Here is a 22,318-nt window from a genome sequence, read left to right on the forward strand (position 1 = left end):
TTTACTGGAGCACCACTCACAGGCTGTAGTAGTCCTTGGCTTTATTTCAAACAATATAGACCATAGGTCTGCTTGCTTTGAGGCTGCATAAGAGTATACGCGTTGTGAGCCACTGTGCAGCCCCCCATTCAAAGCCCAGTGACCTACTTGCAGGCAGTAACAAAGCTACTGGAGAGCACAGTGTACACAAAATACTGGCAGCCTGGCAGAGAGTGCTAAAAACAAGCTGTGGTCTGTGCAAAGAGGGAGGGTGGACACAGTTCTGTTTTCATTACAGCCAAGACAAAGAAGTGAAACAAAACTGAGTTGATTTATGGGAGCTGAAAGTTTTCAGCGATTCCTGTAGTGCAGCATCAGTGCTGTCGGTGTCTGCGTGTCAGGGTTAACCTGTACCAGTTAGGTAGCCCTCTGCTTCAATGGGAAGCCACAGGATCAGAGTCCCTGGAGGAGCTTTGGTGAAATTCTTGCTCAGAGATCTGTGAGATGCTTTTTGGACCCCTCTGGCACACCACAAGAAAGATACTTCCAGAATACCGCGTTATAGACAGCGCATGGTCTTGTGCCTTTTTGGCTGTTTTTACACAGGAGTTTTCCAAGGTTGATCTTATTTTTAACCCATTGATGACACATGTGGTACAACGGTATCTTAAATCGTTTCCTGCCTCGCTGTGCCCTGGGCAGCACCTGACTGCTAGAATATCTCCAGGTATTCTAGTCTTTGAGCAATCTTTAAACCTGGGAACCTTCCTGATCAATTTTCCCTTTTTTTTTTTTTTTTTTTATCCTCACGTCTATGAGGTCTGCTTGTTCTGACACAAGATCTGCATGTCCATTTCCTAACAGTTCAGGATGTGCATGGTGTTCACAAATGTGACTGTATGTTGGCATGACTTGTCACTTTGCATTCAGTTCAACACGCTGATCTTGAGGTCTTGTTCACAGTAATATTTTTATTACAGAAAATAGTGTGCTGGTGAAACCTTTAAAGTTCTTTGATCACGGCTGACAGAAATACACGTGCCTGTTGGATACCATGCAAGCTTCCTGACAGAGCTGCCCAAAACTCAGGCCAGATGATGGTAGAGCCTGCAGTTAAGAAAGCCACAGGAAAAAATTATCTCCCTGCTTCTCATCTGTAGATCTTAGTGCAAAGTGATTGATGACGTGCTGTGTTTCTGTTCAAGTCAGTGGGAGTTCTGGCAGGAGGCAGCATGATCTATCTGAAATGAAGAGTCTGAAGACCTGTTTGTTGCAGTCCGTGGAAGCCAATCGAGTGTTGTGTGCCTCAGTTTCTTTGTTGGCTATATGGAAAGGATGTTACTTGTTAAACTTTGAGATCTACAGACGGAAAATGTTTTTATACACAAAGCTGTGTTGCTGCACATTGACCAGATGAGCAGAAGGATCAGCGTAGCTTGAACTGCAATTTGTATACTGAAACAATGAGGTGCTTTGATGCTCCTCCACTATGAAAGGGTTTCTGTGTACCCAAGTTCATCATCTGCTAACAGATTCCTCTTCACAGGGAACTGCAGATACACTTAATTATCACAACTTTACAAATGCGTTATTTACTAAAAGTTCCTTCTCCTTTGAGTTGATGAGAATAATGAATGTACAGTTATCCCCACAATAGTGAACTATATTTTTGCTCTCTTTAAAGTTATTTTTCATTTTTAGGAAATTTTGGAAAGTTCCCAAAGGGTAAGACACAAGTGTCTCCTCTTCCTAAGCCTGTTTGTGTGCTGTTCCAAAATAAAAGCACAAGTAGTCTCACTTCTTACCCTGTTAGCTTAAGGCACTGCTTTGTATCCAGATATATATTCTGGACTTTGGTGTGTCAATGGCTAGACCACAGTTGGAGAAGGTGGTACTGCAGATGTCCTCCACCATGGCTTTATTTTTACTGTTCTTATAATCACTTTTTTGTATTGTATCTTCATATATTCTCAAGGCAGGGGCAGAAGGAAGCAGGATTGGTGCAATCCACATGGGTTATATGTTGCTGGGGAAATCTAGTTAGGAACATGTGATATTAATTACTCCTGTAGATCTGCATTCGGTGATTTATTCTGCTTTCATTCCCATTTTATCCCATTGTCTTAGTTCAGGATGTGCAGAGCTTTATGTTTACTTACGGAGTTAGTGGAGATCCTGTTCTGCCAGCAGCTCTTCAGACAGATATGGCAAAACCCTTTACAGTGAGAGTAATGGCGAAATTGCCAGTTGTTTTGGTGGTATGCTGGTTACACTCCCTAAATTTAGGGAGTCTGGTGGGGTTTTTAGCCTGTCTAGGGAAGAGGGAAAGGTTTTTCTCCCCCTCTTGGTAGATCTTCCACTTAAGCCAGACTTCTGTTGCTGAAACAGCCTCAATGGTGAGGCAAGGAAAGGTGGGAAAACAGGAGCAGGGATTGTCTGATACAACAAAGTTGTTGGATCCTTAGGAAGAGAAGTGGGGTGGGAAGAGAACTCTAGTCCCTTTTGCACTTAGAATAAATAATATGGGAATGACAAATTGTAGTTCTAGATTCTTCATACTTATCTGAACGTTTTTGCAGTGACTTTTCAATGAAAATATGTGCTGGACAAGAGAATAAGATTTTTCTCACTAGCTGTGAGCTAGTACACACCTGAGTACACCGTACACATCTGAGGAATTACTGATATAATTAACGATATAAACGGCAAAGTGTATTGTAAGCTCAAAGAACTGAAAAGGTAACGGTAGCAGTTAGTAATTCCTTGCGACGCATGACGAGGAATATGTCAGAAGTTTAATATGGAGTTTAAATGAAACAAGTATTTACCATAACGATTGTTGCCAACAGAACGCATGCTCAGACTAAAAACCGGTGATCTTTTCTTCTTTTCAGGCAGCGCAAATAGTCCTGATTTCCCTCTTCGAACTGAACACTCCTGAGTTTACCATGTTACTTGGTGCCTTGCCAAAAACATTCCAGGACGGTGCTACCAAGCTCCTGCACAACCACCTCAAGAACTCCAGTAACACCAGTGTGGTGAGAGCCTGTGTTATTGCAAACAGCAGAGCACTAAGGCGGCAGCTCCCTGATAAGCTGTTGCAGATGTTCAGTAGTATAAACTGTCTGTAGCTGTTGTCTTGAAGCAATAGGACAGCAAAGGCTTCTGTTTGGTGTTGCTTTAATAGGGACTGTTAAAACTAATAATTCAGTTATTTTTAAGTTTAATACAGCCATTACAAGTGTAGATTTCAAAAAAAAAAAATGCTGAGAAGAACATTCATTGGGTTCATTGGGTTTGTGCTTTCAAGTCAGTGGTGCTTTTGAAAATTCTGCCAGTAATGAACTTTTGGCTAAAGCAGAGATCCTGATCCCTCAGATTTACTGGGTGTACTGCTACTATTAAAATCAGTTTAATTGATGATATATTGTCCATACAAAAGCTTGCAACATCTTTAATTTGACCTACCAGGTCTCCTCAGTTGACAATTGTTACCTTCTGTTTTGATTTTATGTAGAGCGCTTGCATATTTTAATTTCTCTGAAAATACATTAATAGAAAATTAAATTGTGCTTCTAAACCTTTTTTCCCCTCACAGCAGGAAGGATTAGGATATTTTTTGTCTTTTTCATGTGAAATCTTGTGAAATTTACTGGAATTTGAACCCTCCCATCTTTGCCCTTCCATAAAGACAAACAGACCTTTGTGTAAGCTAGAATTACAGTGTTAGGCTTCCAGGAGAAAGGACTGGAGTCTCTAGTCCCTTCTACCTCGTTTAACTTCCTCTTGTGTGAATTGAGTCAGAATCGGGAACGGTTTCTACTCATTTTGCTGCAATATAAATGATTACGCAGGCCAGTGGAAAAATGATAAGTTAGATTGCTTGCTTATGCTCATAACAAGCACAATCCGAATGCGTTAGGCAATGCGTAAAATAGCTGCATAATTAAATTGTTAAATTGCCAGGGTAATGGTCTGCATACTTTGGAGCCTGGAAAATAGTGTCTGAGAACCTGGGTAGCTTGGTGGATTGCTAAACCATTCTTCTGGCTATGTTGGCATACATGCTGCAGAGTTAAAATTACAGTTTCTTTGGATTGTAGAAAAGTGTGTATGTGCTTCTCGATCCTCTAGCAGTATGTTCAAGAATGTATTTCTGACTACATGAGCCATGGTTGCAGATTTTTAGGTTAGGAGCAAGAACCAAAACTCCTCTAAGCTTGTCTAGCGCAAACAAAGGCAATATTTGGACCTGTTGCTGTGTACGACTCTGTGTCTTGCAACACACTGCTAATCCCTGTCTTCCTGCTTCTGTGCCAGGGTTCTCCCAGCAATACCCTTGGTCGGACTCCTTCCCGGCACTCCAGCAGCAGAACCAGCCCCTTAACTTCACCTACCAACTGTTCCCATGGTGGGCTGTCTCCAAGGTAATGTGGCAGGTTAATTAAACCACTTACAAAATATTAAAGGGTTTCAACACTGAGCGTGCATTTTCAAAATGTGACTCACTTTGAAAACAAAGGAGACACCAAAGGTTTACAGTAAATTGCTCCAACGGAACAGGCTTTGAACACGGTAATACGTGGTTGGTGATTGCCTTCAGTGTTTGAGTCCTCGTGTTGATCTGTGTAACCTTAAAGTCTGTTCTTATATTAATTTTCTTTCATAGCTAGGCCTTCTCCAGAATCACATTTGTGGATTTAATAAAGGTAATATTGAATGGCAGCATTAGAAATGAGGTCTTGTTTAGGTTTCAGATATCACAAAGTACATGAAAACTTCCAGGTCAAGGGTTTTGGGAGTTTGTTTTTTAGGTGTACCCTTGTGATCAGTAATTCATCTCACTAGTGCAGTTCTTGTGCTGCTGAGAGAAATGCTAAGTCTCCCCTCTTCCCCTCTTGTGCTTTTCGAGGATGCACAACAAGCAGAGATGGTATTTTATTGCTGCACAACTTGCAAATCACCATCCTGGTTGCTCACTAGCAGAGTAGTGTCCTGATCCTTTGGGCAGCGTGTCTGTTGTAATTAGGTGTCTTGCTGAAGCTGCAGATGCTGTGCTAGAATATATTAATCCACTCCAAAACTTTGTGCTGAGTAAACACGGACTCTTGAATGTTGGGAATGTACATTTTGGGGTTACAGAAAAAATCAGAGCGGAGGAGATAATGGATTTAAACAGTGTGCTCTGGGGCCATAGAAATATTGGAGGACACTTCAAAGCTGCTGCTGTTGCCTGCCTGCCCTGCATCATCACTTCACTAAGTCATAACGAGAGACAGAAGGAAACATGCTGGGCAAGGACTGCAGTTCATAGTCCTGTATAGTAATTGGTGCTGAAATCTCTTGATCAGCCCTGTCGTGACTTGCTAAACCTTATCTGGAGGGATGCCTAGGCATTTGAGTTCCACATGTCAGTTAAAACACAGGTTGTTAGCATTTAATGCATCAGTTAAGACTAATTCCAGCAGCATATGAGGAAGGCACAGTTTCCTGAGGAAATTTTGGATATCTAAATACATCTTTGTGACCCTAGATCTGCTGTAATCCAAAACTAGACTGACAGGTTGCAAGCCAAGGTCGAGTTGCCTATTATGAGGCTTTTCAACAAAGGTTTCATTAAAAAATTAAGTGGTAGAGCTTCAGGGGAATGGTTCCAACAATGTTGCTTTCTCTTCTGCTAGCTTGAGTATTGTTGCTGTGCTGATTGATGTTTGTCATGGGAATTACGAACTGAGATATGCGTCTCCCAGTGATTGAGTCTTTGGCCATGTTTGCACGTGGCACGTTTTATAAATTCACAACCTTTTACAGTACATTTTGAGTTTTGCCATTGTGACACAACTCGTTTTTGCCACTTCACTCACTGCTCTTCAGTTTGTCTTTACATTCTTATCACCTGCTGATGTCAGAATATATGTATCAAAATGCTGATAGCTTTCATCATTCACTCAATAGTTTGGTGTTGCTGTTTTTAGCATTTGGAGTTTAGGAACAGAAGGATTTTTCCCACGTAATATGTTCTCGAGGAATAGTTAGAGAGGGCATGTAAACCTAGAGCATTCTGTCATTAAATTGCAAAGACCAAAATTGTCACTGGTGTAGTGGTCCAGGAATTTCCTTTCAAAAGCAATCATTCCTTCAATTTTTGGGTGGGATAGGGAGTTCTTAGAGATGTTGATCCAAAATTTTACATATCTTTTCTATTAGTGTGTCCTGCTTCCTTGCTGGATTTAGTTAATCAAAACTGACATGTAAAAATTACTGTTCAATGATAGGTGAAGCTATAAGCTGCTTTAAAAGCTTAAAAGCCATTTAAAATATTGAGGGGAGGATTCCTACCATTTTTGTGGGTATCATATAAGCAGTAACAGTAGCTGCAGATTTTCACCACTTGCAGAAAAAGCGGTGTTGCAAATCAGGGGCAGTCATTTCTGATATTCTGCAGGATTGCATCCCTCCTGAAGGTGTGTTGTGTAGTGCGGTTTGAGCATGGTCCTCACTTAAAGAACAAAGGAGAACTTGGTTGTTTTGAAGACTATGTGCAGTCCTTTAAGAAAAAAGGCTTTGGAAGATGTGTTAATAGACTTTGGGAAGCAGAGTATACTGCAGTACTGCAGATGATGGTGGTATAGATGCTTGTATGTCATCTTCCCATTGTAAATGCTTGTGGTTTGCAATTCGTCTTGTGATGCAGAACATGAGTTTTTTCTCTACAAACCCGAAAAATGAGCTGTTCCAGGTCATTCTGGTAGCAGTGTAAAAGGATAAATGTTACTGCTGTTTCTCTGCAGGGCCGTTCTTTGAAACCAGGTTTGCCATACCTCTTTTGGGGCCCATTCCCAAAGGGTTGTAGGAAGGTTGTCTGAGTATCTTACTATTGCCTATTAGGATATTCCGTGTGCAGGCTCTGCTTACCTTGTCTATGCCTATGGCTTGTCTGGGCAGCTCAAGAGCAGCTGGTTGAAAAGATTATCTTCAGTTCTTAATGCCAGCATTGATTTTGAGGATTACATTTTCCTTTGAACTTTATTGTGATACACAGATTGGAGGAGTCATGTATAAAGATGACTATGTTTTGGGGGCTGGGGTGTCTAGCCTTCCATGTAGAAAGGATAGTTTGGGTTTTGTAGGGTTATTTAAAAAAAAAAAAAAAAAAAAAAGCTGCTGAGCATAGCTGCTGTCCCATATAATTAATGGTTTGTGGGCCATGTTCTAGGTATGAATCAGCAAAGCTTTACTGATACTATCTATAGCAAGTATGTCTGCCCCTGCCCTCAGGTCACATTACTTCTCATGTATTATTGCCATCCCAAATGAATTCCTAGCGACTTAGCTTTGTGCATACATTACATGTATTTGAACTGCCTGGATAGTGAATGTTCTGGTTGAAGTGGACTTTGCTGATGCTACCAGCTAAACTGCTAACCAAGATGATCATGTGTGCCCCACACATTGTGTAGTCCCTGCTGTTAGTGTCTTCGGAAGGATTACTTGCTCTCACGGCCTTGGACAAAGCCCTTCTTTCTGCTTGCATTTGCTCCATACTGTTCTGCTTTCATGGTCACTAGGACATACGCACTGCATCTGTGAGTTGCTTCTGCATTTGTACCTGCTTTTGTTGCCCTGATAGTCCTGGGGGAGGGGAGTCAGAAGAAGAAAAATCAGGGGAGGGCACTTGGGAAGACTGAAGACAATAGGGGGGGGGAAAAAAACATTCTTGACTAAGAAGACAGACTGTTTCCTGGGCAATGTCAGATGAACGGATATGAGTTTGTGTTGGATGGAGAGAATCTTCTTAGATTTAGTAAGTGGCACAATATGACAAAAAGGAAAATACTAGGCTGTGAATTGCTCCAGTGTATGAATGCCATTCTGACTAGCAAATGATCTTCTGAGCCAAGATGTCACACGCAGGTTGTGAATTTTCACTTAGAATTCATTAGGAATATTTGAAGTAATAACAATAAATAAGTTTGCCTTCAATAGTAGCTCAGAAATCTGTGCATAGTTCCAATTACTAAAAGAACAAATTTCATTCTTCCAAGAGGAAATATATCAAAATAAAAGGATGAAAACTTGGTTATATATGTTTGTGCTTATTTTTTTCATAGAAACTACATAATTTTATTTAGCTTTAAAAGTTTACATGCTTGTTTTTTAATTGAAAATACCATTAAAAGTAAACTTTAATAGTTTCTGTATTAAGTTGAGCAAGGCAGGGTGTGGAAAAAGAACTAAAATAAGCCACCCACCTTACACAATAAGGACAAGCCTGCATTGTTCAGTGGCCTGTTTGCAGGTAGGTGAGATCTGAGCTGTGGGAGCAGTCTGGTTGTCGTGTGTGTTTCTGGAATAGTTGATTGTAATAGCTGGTTTTATATTTCTGGTTAACAACTGCATTTCTTGACACCACGCTTCACGCTGGGTTTTCAGTTGGCATTGCTGCTATTTGTTCTGGAGCAATTCTTGGCTTGTTTGCCACTTCTACTCTCCTCGAGTCTTCCACTTGTGTGTACACAAATGTGACTTCCTGAGATAAGTGTACTTAACAGAAACAAAGTGGTATCCTGAATATTCCACCATCTCTAGCATCTATATTGTTGCTTAGATGATGATTTTGAAAATCCATGTGATGTAAAGGGAGCAGGACAAAAGCAAAGGTTAAATTCACACAGATGCCTTGACCCAGAGGCACAGTATCGTTTGCTAACCCAAAGGTCCACACAGAAGTTTGAAAAGAAATTTGAACTGACTTGGAGGCTGGGTTTAACTCAGTCTTCCCAGGTTTGTCTGCGAAGACCAGGGCCAAGCCTCCAGTTTACATGATGCATTAACACCCTATAGACTGATTTTCATTTACTCGTTAAGTCCAGCTCCGGGTTTCCTTTCTTCCAGGAAATTCTGTTGATTGCAAATGTCTGTGTAGCATTTGGGTACAGATGCATGGTCAGGGATTGTTCACTTAGAGCATTTTAAATGTTGTTCATAGTGACTATAACCATTTATGCAATTTACCAGGGACTATTTTTGTGTGAGCCGTATCCTTGTGTTAGAGGAAGAAAAAAAAAGTGGAACTGAGAAATAAAGGCCAAAGCAATGACTTAAGGGGCTCAATGGAGTATTCTTGTTTAATTTTGTTTCTATTAATTTTTTTCTCTCTCCAAGGCAGCATGACAGCACTAAGCCACTCAGATTATAGTTTCTTTTTTTTCTCCCTCTCCTTTCTCTGTTTTTTCTCTTTCGTTTCTCCTCTGATCACTGCAGTCGGTTCTGGGGTTGGAGTGCAGACGGGCTGTCGAAGCACCCCCCTCCCCTTTCTCAGCCTAACTCCATCCCCACCGCTCCTTCCCACAAGACTTTCAGGCGCTCTTATTCTCCCAGGTAACAAGCTACCTGTTAAACCAACTTGTCTGAGATGTCACAGCATTATTTACCTTTCATACCACAGGATTTGTTCAAACGTGGGAAACAATTTTCAGAGGATTTGGTCGAAAAAGCAAATGGGCTGATGTTAGCTCTCAGAGCGGGGAGAGGGCAGTCAGCCGCTTCTTCACTCAGTTGGGAAGACGCGGCACACGAGTGGAAAAACCCCAAGTGACTTTTTCCAGATGACTTCTCCCTGCTGGATTTCCTGAATGGGTGTAGGTTTCACAGTTAGACTCCAACGCAGAACACAGTTCTTGAGCACTTTCTGCAGGCGCTTGTTGCGTTGTGATAGTGCAGGCAACATCCTCCAATTCACTGTGCAAGTGGCACACCAGCACGTTCAAACTGCAGTAGTGAACATCTAGGACAGTGAGGGGGACGTGTATGGGATTTCACCAGCTGCTTGCACAGTGATTGTGGAACATCTTGGAAATGGGTAGTATTGGAATTAGAATTGTAATCCTGTGTCCTTGCCACGAGGTTTGGAGGTTATTGACAGCTAATTTTAACAGCTATTCCTCTTGTGCAGAGGAGACAGGTATTTAATCAGTATACTAGACCAAAGCTATATGCTGTTTTAATCAAAAAACAGTCCGAATCCAAATTTAATTTCAGACCTCTTGGATTTTATCTTTTAAGTTTATACCCTAGCAGCAGTCTCTCTGTTCCTATATGAAAACTATTGAAACAAAACCAAACAAACAGCTCTTGGAGGACTGAAAATCTGGGCGTCTGTGACGACTGAGAAGGAATATGGAGATACAGAATATGGGATTCTATGAATACCAGCAGATTTAAAACATCAAATCCATGTTACGACTCTGTTCTAGAATACTGAAAAATCTGTGGAAGAGATCCATGTTGATTTTTCGGGTTAAACTAGTCCAGAATAATTTTTTCCTCATTTCATTAGCTGACAGGTTTTGGAATAATTTGATACATATTGCAGCGCAGAGCCTGAAAGTGCAAGGAAGTGGGTTACTGTGTACTGCTTCAGGATCCTAAACTGTTGATTACTTACACGTTGTTTGGACTGGGAGCTGAATAATAGTTTATGGAAGTAAAACGTTTCATGTCACACTGGAAAACTTCAAAACTGTATCTTGATAAACTTGTAGAGCGCTTACTGTTTTAGTGCAGCACAATGTGGAAAATAATGTTGTGACATCCCTAAACACTACTCATCTCTACTCACTTCTTACTCATCCTGTGACTTTCTTCTAGTTTTCTGCATCACTCTTTCGTTTTTGTGCCTTTTTCACCCCTGGCAGGTGGGTGTAGATCCATTTTTTATTTTTTTATTCCCCCATCATGTTGTCTGTGAAGTATTCCAGCACTCATGCTGTCAGTAGACGTGTGTTTACATGTAGAATTTTATTTTGTATAAAGCACAGCCATAATGTGATCTCTCACACAGGCTTATTCTTGACATATGAAATCACTGGGTTCTTCAGATTTTATTAAGAGGTGGTTTGGGGTGGTTTTGGAAAACTCATTAGATCCGGTGGTTTTTCATTCAGAAATTTCTGTAGTCACTTAGCATTGCAGCATATGTGCTTTGATCTATTCTTTAGGAGCAGTATAGGGCAAAATTCATTCCTGAGGAAAGAAGCAGTGACTTTAGCAGAAGATTTAATGTCAGTACATCTGTGATTATTTCTGTATTTTTCTCCATGGATTTAATTGTGTGGCTTTTGGTAAGTCATTCCATCTCTTGGCGTGGATACACAGTTACAATCATATATATGTACCTTCAATAATGGCCGTTCCATTGCTCACTTAAGTATTGTGTGAAGAACCCTTTAAGATCTATGAATTAAACATGTTTGAGTGCAAAATTAATATTTTCAAGGTGGTATGAAGCAAATGTTGTCCTAGCCCTGACTGATACTTACAAAGAATCAAAAATTTGCATCCACTGTTTTTTGTTCTTTTTGACCGGAAAGCAATCACAGTGCATTAGTTTCATTCAGCTATCTGAAAGGCCCTAAATACTCTGACTTTTGTAGGTTTATAAACAGCTTTTGTTTCCTGGTCTTGATTTGTTGTTCAAGTGGCTTGTCTTTCTTCCTAGCCAGGCCTGGCCTGACAGGCACTATTTAAAGTCAGGGAGTTTGTTCTTTGGTTTCTCTGCCAGAATACATCGTGCTGGGGTTTGAGTGGTTGTAGAGCGAGCGCATTGCTTGGGAGCCAGGGATTATGGCTATTTTCAGTGTGTTAATCCCAAAGGAATTAGGCAACACCAGTTTTATGCTTTGTCTAAAGTTCTCGAGTTTTTTCCAGAAAAAATAGTAGTAGTTCTAGATAATTAACATCCTACTTTCAGTTCTATAGAAAATAATGGCTGTGTACTCAGGATTCAAGAGAGATTTTTTATTTTTGATACTTTTTCCCCACCACCTCACAGGGAATCTTTCTTTAGTCAGAAAGGAGCACAGCTCTTTGTTCAGCCATCCTTCTCCAAGCCTATCCTGTAATTCTTCCCAAAATGCTAAGAAATAGTAATTCACCCCTGTAGGGAGCCACTTCTTGCCACTTATTGACAAACAACTTGATGTAAATGTCTTAAATTCTTTTGGTTTCTTTGCTTCTGGCTCTATTATGATCCGAGACTCCCCCAGAGAAATTGTTCTCAGTTACTGGGTCTCTTCGTAAAGGCTCTCTTGGAAAACTGATTGTCATGCAAACTCAACTTCTCCCTGAATAGAGCAAAGCCGTGCCAATATTGCTTTGTAATTTCCTCCAAACATGTAGGAGCTGCTCTTCCTAGTCATGTCTTTTTTTGTATCATCTGCCCTTGCATGCTAGGCATTTTTTTTCATGGTACTTAATTTTGGGTAACTCTTTAAGGAATCCCAAAACTTATGTGGCTTTACGCTGATGAGGAATTTCTGAGAAACTGTCTGCAAGGAGGTATTCTATTTGAGTGAGAGAATTCTCAAATTTAGGCTCAATATTTCAGAAGTTCTTATCAAGGCATCTTGCAAGTAGTTTTGTTTGTTCTACTCTAGAAGTGAAAACTGGAATATGTTAGATTAAGCTTTTATGTCAAGGTACATTTCTGTTTCCATTTAAATCTATTGCATTTGAATCCATTGCCAGAATATATTTATTATATTATGAAACTTAATTTGTTGATTTATTTTCCACCAGCTGTCACAACCCTTTGAGTTCTCATAGTGGTTATTTTTCTTTTTAAATAACACCGTTACCATGATGGCGCTAGGTTTTTGGTTTATAGAAGCTAGCACACTCACTACTGTGGGTAACTAACAAACGGTGGACCTGATTACCCCTCAATCACAGCAATGTAATACCACTGATTTCAGTCGAGCCTCTCCTAGATTTAGCTCAATTTGAGGGGAGACTCAGACCTGAAGTCAGCTTTGATTCCATTCATGTTTTGTTACAAGTCACTGTTAGAAATGGTACACCAAATCATCTGTCTCCAACTCGGCATTTCTTGATTGAGTGAAAAGTTGTTTCCAGTTTCATATGTAACATTTCATATACGTTTGGTCTTTAGTATGCTGGATTATGACACGGAGAACCTAAATTCTGATGAAATCTACAGCTCTCTTCGTGGAGTCACAGAAGCGATTGAAAAATTTAGTTTCCGTAGTCAAGAGGATCTGAATGAGCCAATCAAACGTGATGGAAAGAAAGACTGTGACATTGTAAGTATTTGTTTTGATTAACATCTGGAGATAGGTAAAGTTTCACAACGTTGTTTTCAAACCTGGCTTTGGATTGTTAGCTAGTGTACAAAATCCAGTTATTCTTGGTCTGTTTTTTCCTTCAAGTGTTAGTCTCCCTGGTTACTAACTTCCTATCCCTAAATTTTGGGGTACCAGTAACGTAATCCCTTGCTCCCTTAGAACTCTGTTTAACCTCCTGTGAAATATGCTTACTGGATTACTGTGGATGTCTCATGTGTGAAGAAATCGCTCTGAGTGCCCAACTCATGTGGTGCCTTATGCTGCATCACTAGTTACAGAATTACCTACTACATGAGATACCATTTGTTTTAATAAAATATACTGAATTCAAAATTTGTGTCAATTTTAAATGGTATTTTTGCTTCCTCTCCGGGCGAACAAGCTTAGGCTAGTAGATTGTTAGCCTTCAAAGCAAAAAATTCTTGGTGGTCTGATTTTTTTTCTTTGGGACTCTTGTATTGTCCGTTTCACATTAGCTTGCTAAGCATCATAGGATTGGAAAAGACCTCTAAGATCATCTAGTCCAACCTTTAATCTCCCTTGGCAATCATCTAATCTCCTCTATGGCTACCATGGGGAAAAAAATGGCAATCATCTAACGTCCTCTATCAGTCGGTCATGAGGTTTCATAAGCAAGATACTGATTTTCTTAATTTTCTTTTCCTTAGCAGGTTAGTCCTGTCCCAGAGCTTGTCTGATTTTTGCTAGCTTGTAGTTTTATAAATATTGATTCATATTCAGGACTGTTAGCATAGCGTTTTACCCTGTGATCATGAGATACTTCTGTTACACAAGCTAGGGAAAGAGGTGATAATCTAAGTTTTATTCAAGAATTATGTGCACGTAAAGGATTCTATACAAAATAATTGATGCATGATCCTATGGTGAGTGGATTCAAAAAGGCTTACAGCTTCTACAGAATTTGAGGAGTCTCATGACTTTTTTGTGTTGGATCCCCAGGTGTCTCGAGATGGTGGCCTTGCGGTACCTACTAGTGATGTCCGTGGAAGTAGTGACATTGTAGAAGGAGGAAGGATGGCTCTAGATAACAAAACCTCCTTACTGAATACCCAGCCTCCACGCGCCTTTTCAGGGCCACGTGCTCGAGAGTATAACCCCTATCCTTATTCCGACACAATTAACACTTACGACAAGACTGCCCTCAAGGAAGCAGTGTTTGATGATGACATGGATCAGCTTCGGGATGGTTTGTATTAGCTTATCTTGTAAAACTGCAGGCAGCTTGTTCTGTTCCTGGTATTTGTATGCATGCGGTGCTCTCAGGTACATGCCTGTCAATGTATATGTTGAGTATTATTTTGTACCTGAGTCAAGGCTTGGCATGAAGTATTCTGTGTTCTCACGTAACAGCAGAACCTGATTTGTGGCAATTAAGAAAATGTTAAACTGCAGTTTGAACGTGGGTTTTGTTTTTTCTCCTCCTCCTGGAGTTTGTCTCAAACTAGTCTCTTAAGAGTCTAAATTAAGTGTATCTGTAAGGGACGCTACTCTGGGGACCTCCTACTCTAAAACTGAAATGACTCATTAGCTCGCTGTTATTGAGTGTTCCACTTCATTTAAAGGATGCTGCACCTTCGCTTTATCCCTTCGCAGTGTACTGATGACTCACTGTACTTTGATCTAAATGTCATACATGTGATCACCGGTTTTGGGTGTGAGTGTCTAGGACAAACTCTGGCGGTTCTCGTCTTGTAGAAGTAATTATTGGAACTGGATGAAATCCAGTCGTCATCTCTTCTTCGTTTGTTAGAAACTGTGTGCAGACTCATGAGCAGCATTATGAACTTAAGTAAAATTTTGGGCTAGTCAGGTCCTCTTCCCTGCTTGACTGAGGCCACCTGGGATTTGATGGCTGGGGGCTGGAGGGGTGGGGGGTGGGTGGGGGGACTTGTTATGTGCACTTTGTTCTGTAGAGGATTAATAATACGGGCATCTTTTGATCTTTTCCCCATTCCCCAAATGATTTGCTGCCCTTTGTCCTAGAAGTACCCATTGACCATTCGGATTTGGTGGCTGACCTTCTGAAAGAGCTCTCTAACCACAATGAACGGGTGGAGGAGCGAAAAGGAGCTCTCCTGGAACTTCTAAAGATCACAAGGGAAGATAACCTCGGAGTTTGGGAGGAACATTTCAAAACCATTTTGCTCCTGCTGCTGGAAACACTTGGAGACAAAGATGTGAGATGTAGATTTTTGTCTCAACTCTTCTCAACTCTTTTGCCTTTATCTAAGGTGATAGGTTCTGCAAATTAGATTAAATCAAATTTGTTGCATTTGTATTGCAACTCTTCAGTGATGCTGCACCGCTCATTTTTTTCCTTTGAAGGCTGTTGACTCTGCTTTCATTGTCAGTGTGCTCAGTGATGAATTTCAAGCTACTCTGAAGTGTCCCAGTTTTTCCCCTTCCCTTCTGAGTGTTTAGTAGCAAATAACTAGGAAATTGAACTAGAATCGGAAAGGAAGTTATTTTCTAATTTTGTAAGAATTAAGATTTAAAATGTTGTTCACTTCCAAATTAGGATGAAATTACATAATATCATTACATAATACATATTATGTAGCACATAATACATATTATAATAATGAATACTATTACCTAATACATATACAAAGTAATGCATACACATTATTGCATAATAATAGCTCTTAGCCGTATTGCACCCATTCCCCAGGAAGGGAGAGTGAAGGCAGCCTAGATGAATATTTAAATTTTTTCTCTGTGTAGGTTAAAGATCCAGGCTATTAGATCTTAGAGGATGGATTTCATCAAGAGCAAACTGCTTTTACAGGGGATCTTGTTCTAAAGTATTAAAAGAAGCTACAGATGTGGACAGGAGGAACTCATGCTGCATTACTATCACAGCTTTATCTTTGGTAGTTGATCAAAGTGGTGTTTTACAGGCGAGGCTTTTACTTTTTCCAGATGGGGCTGTTTGTTCAGCTTGCAGCACTGTGACATTTTGATAAAGGCTCAGCACCCTGGCTGTGCCTTCAAATCAGAGCCGTGCTCCATCTAAATGTTACAGCATGTAGGCGCAAAAGCACTCCCAGTTCTTTTCTGTTTAATCTGATTCAAAATCAATTGTATTTTGTATACTGCTTATAAAGTATACGGTGCTCTTGTAGAAATAAAATCTTGATTCTAAGGCAGTGTAAATGGTTGGTGCATTCTCACAATCGTTCTTAGTATTAGCATGAACTGCTGTAGTCCTACATGTTTAATCATAGCAGCATCATACATGTATGAAGATATGGTGACTTTAAGTACAAATAAATTGTGCTAATCTGAGTTTTGCAGATGAATAGCAGAGGGCATGCTTTAAAGGTTATGTTAGAGTAAAGTATTCCTCTGCTGAAATGATAGAATCTATTTGGAATGGCTGCAGGCCAAAAACTTAATGTAACAGTTGTGAAAGTGAAGCAGGTGTTATAAATCCCTTCTGCTAATGGTCTTTTGATATAAAGGATTAACACATAGGTCAGTAGTGACTACAATGACTGACTGTTCTTGAAAGTAATTTCCATAGTAGTTACAGGAACAGCATTGATTTACTGCATCAGTACATGAGAAACAGCGTTGTTGCATGGATGGAGCCCAGTCTGACATTCACAAAGCTAAGCAGTATGGAATTTAAAAAAAAAAAAAAAAAAGGTTCTGTTTCTGTCAGTGAGAACAGTCGTGTGAATTTTTGTGCAAAAGCAAGCAAGGAGACCAATTTTGGTTTTAGTTACTGAGCATACTGCTTGTTCTACTGGAGCTGGTAGAGCTATATAAGACTTCTGATGGCATAGGGAGCTTTGAGAATTTACTTCAAAATACAATTTGGATGAGAAATGACTTTTTCTAACGTTTATTTCTCTTGACACAGCATTCAATAAGAGCCCTGGCACTGCGAGTCCTTAGAGAGATCTTACGGAATCAGCCAGCAAGATTTAAAAACTACGCGGAGTTGACCATCATGAAAACACTGGAAGCCCATAAGGATTCCCACAAGGAGGTGAGCGAGCCTTTCAGTGTTACTACTAAGAAAGCAATATTGAAGAAATGGGAGATTTAACAAGCAAGCATGTTGACTCATTTTGACAGTAGAACAATTTGATAGTAAGTCTCACAAGTACTAAGGGGGTGGGTTTATACTTGCTGAAGGAGGAAGAAGAAATGTGGGACTGACAGAGCTGGTTAAGTGTGTTTGGAGCTATCCAGAGTTGTAGGCCATTGTTTATCCGTTTTCCACGACTTGGTTGTTCGTTCTGGGGCAGACTGAAGCCCTGTGGCAGAAAAATGCATCTTTCAGAAGTTTGTGGAGCACAGTTACAGGCACTGTGGTCCCTCCATCTGTGCAGGGAAGGGTAGGAAATGTACTGATGAACACAAAGGCCGTGTTCAAACAGAGCTGCATGTGAAAACGATGATGAAATTGGGCCGTGATGAAGTACTCAGAACTGGTGAATAACAGCAGAAAGCAGACAAAGAGGGCGTGCTGCTGAAAAGAAGCTTGGGGAATAGAGGAGGAAGCCGAGGGAAAGGTGAATTGCATTTCCCTAACGTGGGAGAACTCATATGCAAAACTGAAATGAAATTATTCTTCTAGACTAAAAAATATGGGGACATGATAGTTATATACAAAGTAGATCAAATTACATTAAAGGTCAGTCTTTGCAGATTGACTTCCAAGCTGGATCTTCTTTTCCACCTTGTGCATGTTGCAAGTTTGAACTGAACCATGGTAAACACCGCGTGAATTTCTTTACGTTTCTGTGATAGCTTTGGTAATAAATTCCTTCCTTTGAAATCTAAAACTCTTAGTCTTCTCTGCAAAAGGCTTGTCTTAAACTCACAGTTTTAGGTGTCTCTTTCTGGAGAGCTTTTTCGGCCATGAAAAAGATCGTTGTATAGATCAGGCTGCTCCAGGGCATTGCATAACTGACGCAAGGTTACTTTACCTGTGCATAGCAAAACTGTACTGTTTAAAAATCAAAACAAAACAAAAACATCCCCAGGGAAGGAAGAACCTAACAGGCTGGATATATCTCCACAATGCAAAAGTAGAAAATGTTTAATCCTTTAGTGAATGAAGACTGCTGTAAGCTGCCTATCCTCCTCTCCTCGATTTAGAGCCTTTGCACTACTGTCATTTTCAGTTCAGAGTAATAAGCAGTTGTAAATTCATTTCCTGATAAAGCAGTCAGACAAAACATTGTGTTCTGAAGGAGTGCCTTTTATTGGCAGGTTTTCCTGGTTACATACTTCTCAGCTCACCTTGACTCAGTGCCCTCTGTTTTTTTTTTTTTCTGAAAGTCCTCCAAAGCTGCAGCACCTTTCCAGATGGTCTCTGACATAGTTTTTAATGCCCTTTCAAAGCTCGCTTGTGTGACTGGCACATTTTTTCAGAAAGTAGGTGTAATGTTGAAAACATGACATTTTATGCTTCTGTACTCCCCACACCATGTTCTTCATGCTTGTAGTATGGAAAGGTTCTTCAGGGTTTGCATGTGAGATGCCTCCTGAGGAAAACCAGAGAAGAATAAGTCTTTGTAACAGAAAGCAAAGCTCAGGCCAGGAACGAAGAGATGAGAGCTCTGGCACTTCTTTACAGAAGAGTAAGCCAGAGCTGTAATGCTCTCAGCAAGTAGCTGCTGTGCTACACGTGGCGTTCCTTTGATTTGTCAATGGTTCTGCATAGCATCTTTGTCATTAAAAAAGATGAGATTTACTGCTGCAATGAGACCTTTGGGTGACAGCTGTCGTAGCAGGATGCTGCAGGTGTAGTCCCGTTTTGCTGTCTGTTGCTTTTAAAAAGAAGTTGTTTGCACAGCTGTATTAAGTAGTGACACTGGTGCCGCAATAGGAGCGAACAACCTGCAGCCATGGGCGTTTGGTCTTCCCCAGTGTGTGCTTAAGGAAGCGTGTACTACGTTTCCTGTGTTAATATTTAAAAAATAATAAAATAATTCTTAAAAAAATCACGATATTTGTGCCTCTGCTCACTTTATCTGCAGAGCTTTTTCAAGGTGTTGCCCTGGGACATGGGATTTTTCATTCTTTGTATGTGTTTTCTGATACCTGTGTAAATGGGACTCTCAGAACCATAATGCAACCCGTGAAAGTTGTGTCTGTCTGTCAGTAATTTGAGAATATCAGCATTCCTGAAGTTAAGAAAAGCTTCCCAGTCTGCACTTGGGTCTCTACATGAGCTAGGCTAAAGATATACCCGGGAAAACGCTTCAGGTATTTTTACCTTTAGCTGGGGCTTGCTGGTTCTGTTAAGTCTGTGAAAAATTAATTGAGTCCGTTTGGGTATGGCTCAGTTGGTCAAACTCATATAGCCCTGGGCCAGGAGGTCACAAATTCCGGTCCGTTGGTGGCCCTCCAGCTCCCAGTCGGCGCTGAGTTGCGGCACTGCTCTCCCCAGGGGCTCGGAGGAGCTGCCCTTTGACCGCATCCCACGCCGCGAGAGCTGCAGTGGAGATTCACAGGTCTGTGAGTGAAGGGTGTGTTAAAAGAATAGCTGGAGGGGGAAATGGGAAGATGGCAGTGGTCTTACAGTGTCCTCCTTCGCTAAAACTGAGTAATATTAAAGGCAGTGGTTATACTGTCTAGAGTAAATAAAATCTTCCTTTATACTGTAAAAACTATTTTGAGGAAAGCTGCTATATAATAGGGTTAGAAAAGTGTTAATCCTTGTGCCAGTAATGCCCTGGTAGGATGTCACGTCAGGGTTTGTTTCAGGTCTGCTTTTGCCTTGTGGTAAGACAGGAGTGACCCCGGTTTGTAGTTTGAGATCCTTTGAAACGGGCTGCGTAAATCAGTAGAAAATGATTGTTTTGAGCGATCTGTATCTGCTTCACTCTTACCTACCTGAGTTTCCCCTATAGCACAGGGACTGCTAATTGCCCTTAAGTTATTGCTCCCATTTTCTGTTGTGTATGAGCCCGTGGACAATCAGTGTACAGTGACCAAGCAAAGAAAGAGGAGTTTGAAAATAAGCACAGTACAGAAGAACTGTTAACCTCAGGCACTGTCTTCAAGAAGTCATTGTATGGAGACAGTTCTTCGGAAGTCAACTGGAAGGTTGATTTGTCTTCCCAGATTCCAATATTGCTTCTGTTCAGCATGGCCCGGAATGGTCAAGTAACAAATCGTAATCGACATATTCATGGCCTGACGAATACCGTCCCTTCCTCCATTTCAGTGCCAATATGTAGTTAAAAGGTTTAGTCTGAAACAAAAAGGAATGCAGCTTTACTCTCTTCCTGCTCCCAGATGATACAATTGGAAGCATCAAAGCGTAGTGTTAGCATAGTTTGATATCCTGGGATGCTTGGATAATTGGGTATTTTTCCAAGTCCAAGCTGAAGCCTTCTGATGGTTGGATCTTTGCTACAGCTAGAACTCCTCTGCCTTCCGTTGCTGAAGGTAAGGTGTAGGATCAGCGAAGCAGCACAGCTGAGAGCCCCGTTCCTTCACAGGGATGCCAGGGAGGAAAACTCAATTGAATGCTGAGTGTCGTGTCCTGTGGGTGCAAACACAGGCGATTGGCAAAGCTCTGACCTCAAAGGGGGTTCAAAATTCCTGTAACCCTGGGCTTACAGACAAGACTCTGGGTTGGGATCCATGTTCAGTTTGCACTTTTTAACTTTAGCCTGTTTTTATGCTATTTGTACTGTAACAGTCTAGTCAATGCTGTTGTTTGAATGGGGTGATGTGAAGAGTCAAGCCTGCCTCAGTAATAACTGTAAATATTTAGGGGGGTTGACATGTAAATGCCTTTCACTTACTTTGGGGTTATTAGAACATAATTGGAGTTGTGGACGATATTAAATCTTGTTGATTTTTATCACTCTTTGTTTGGAGTTTTTTGGAAGAGAACCATCTTTCTGTTGCCAGTCAGTTAATATTAACTCATTTGTTCCAGTGTAGTTACTCACCCGTAACTAAGGAGAGATGCTGTCTGCTGACCCAGTGCCATTGATAAGGCATCGCTTCAGATTCATACCAGCAAAATGAATTTGTTCTTACTGAGTGCAGTAAAACAGAAATAGTTATCTTGGGAAATTGGTACAGAACATCTTTACCCGTGAAAATCATTGGATAGCAAATTCCTTGCTTTTTCTCTGCAGTTCTGTTTTTCTCTGCAACTAAGTCTATAGACCTAACCGATTAGTGCTTTGGGTGAGCAAAGGATATTGTCCCATGTCTTAAATTCCTAATTTTGGTCTTTCACTATCCAGGAAGCCCATAAGCGTAATTGGGATGTAACATTCCCTGTTGTAACCCTCTAAGAGAAGGTGAAGAAGAACAAATCACAGCTATCCATTAACTTTAAATACTTGTTACTGTCTTGCTGGGGTGTTTTTAGATTGACGCTGACATTTATAAGATGATTTGCAACCGTCCTCCGATGATTATGGTACACTCTGTATCTGTTTCTGCAAAATGCAGTTTCCTAAAGAAAAGCACCAAACGATCAGTCTTTAAGGTTAATTGATGCATAGTCTGTGCTGGAAGCTGTCAGGTGCTGCAGCTTGGCAGTTGTTGATGTTTTATAGTATGCGTTTGTGCTTTCTCTAATTCCCAACACATTTGAAATATTTAGTACACAGGAGAAGCAACCTAATCTACTTCATCTCCTCTGAATCCCTTAAAAAAAAATCATTGTTTTTTTCATCTGCTTAGCACTCCCCATTGCTGAGTCCACTTCCTGCTTTGAAACGTAGCGCTTAATTCTTTGTTCCTGTCTGGATCAGACTGTATACCCTTCAGGGATGGGAGTTTGCCTGGCTAGGTATTGGTAAGCCTCCATTCCCTCCAGCCTAAATTATGCAGGCTTTAAGTAACTACCTCTAAATAGCAAAGCTTGCTTCAAAAACATAGCTGTGTGCCTTGTAAGCCCCAAAGCAAAACCTTGTTTTCTGCTTAGTAAACTTCTGGGGCTCTGCATATTTCACACTGGAATAAAAAAGCCTCCAAGTTTTTTGTGGTTTTTGTTGCTGTTTATTGGTTGGGTTTTTTGCAATAATTAATTCCCTACAACTTTCTGCAGAGGCCGTGCAGCTAGCATTTGTGGTGAAGTACTCCAGCTTGTGGTCTCACACACAGTCCCGTACAACTCTCGTCTAGGTTTGCAAGCACTGCTCTGCTCAGATCCCAGCACGCTGCACTCATTCCCTGCA

At 40.7% G+C, this 22,318-nt stretch overlaps 1 protein-coding gene across 26 annotated transcripts in view; it reads left to right on the forward strand.

Annotated features, from left to right (window-relative positions):
- The window catches only part of CLASP1 (cytoplasmic linker associated protein 1), a 162,490-nt gene that overhangs the window by 126,535 nt on the left and 13,637 nt on the right, over positions 1–22,318 (forward strand). For 8 of the 26 annotated variants that reach the window (XM_066999387.1, XM_066999388.1, XM_066999390.1 and 5 more), the window contains 7 exons: positions 2,874–3,017; positions 4,300–4,406; positions 9,244–9,360; positions 12,932–13,082; positions 14,085–14,331; positions 15,129–15,322; positions 17,014–17,142. In XM_066999387.1, the coding sequence (XP_066855488.1) occupies positions 2,874–3,017; positions 4,300–4,406; positions 9,244–9,360; positions 12,932–13,082; positions 14,085–14,331; positions 15,129–15,322; positions 17,014–17,142 (1,089 nt within the window). The remainder of the gene's footprint in view (positions 1–2,873; positions 3,018–4,299; positions 4,407–9,243; positions 9,361–12,931; positions 13,083–14,084; positions 14,332–15,128; positions 15,323–17,013; positions 17,143–22,318) is intronic. The other 18 variants (XM_066999393.1, XM_066999401.1, XM_066999397.1 and 15 more) reach the window with 3 other exon arrangements.

Source organism: Anser cygnoides, chromosome 6, assembly GCF_040182565.1.
Source record: "Anser cygnoides isolate HZ-2024a breed goose chromosome 6, Taihu_goose_T2T_genome, whole genome shotgun sequence".
NCBI classification, from domain to species: domain Eukaryota; kingdom Metazoa; phylum Chordata; class Aves; order Anseriformes; family Anatidae; genus Anser; species Anser cygnoides.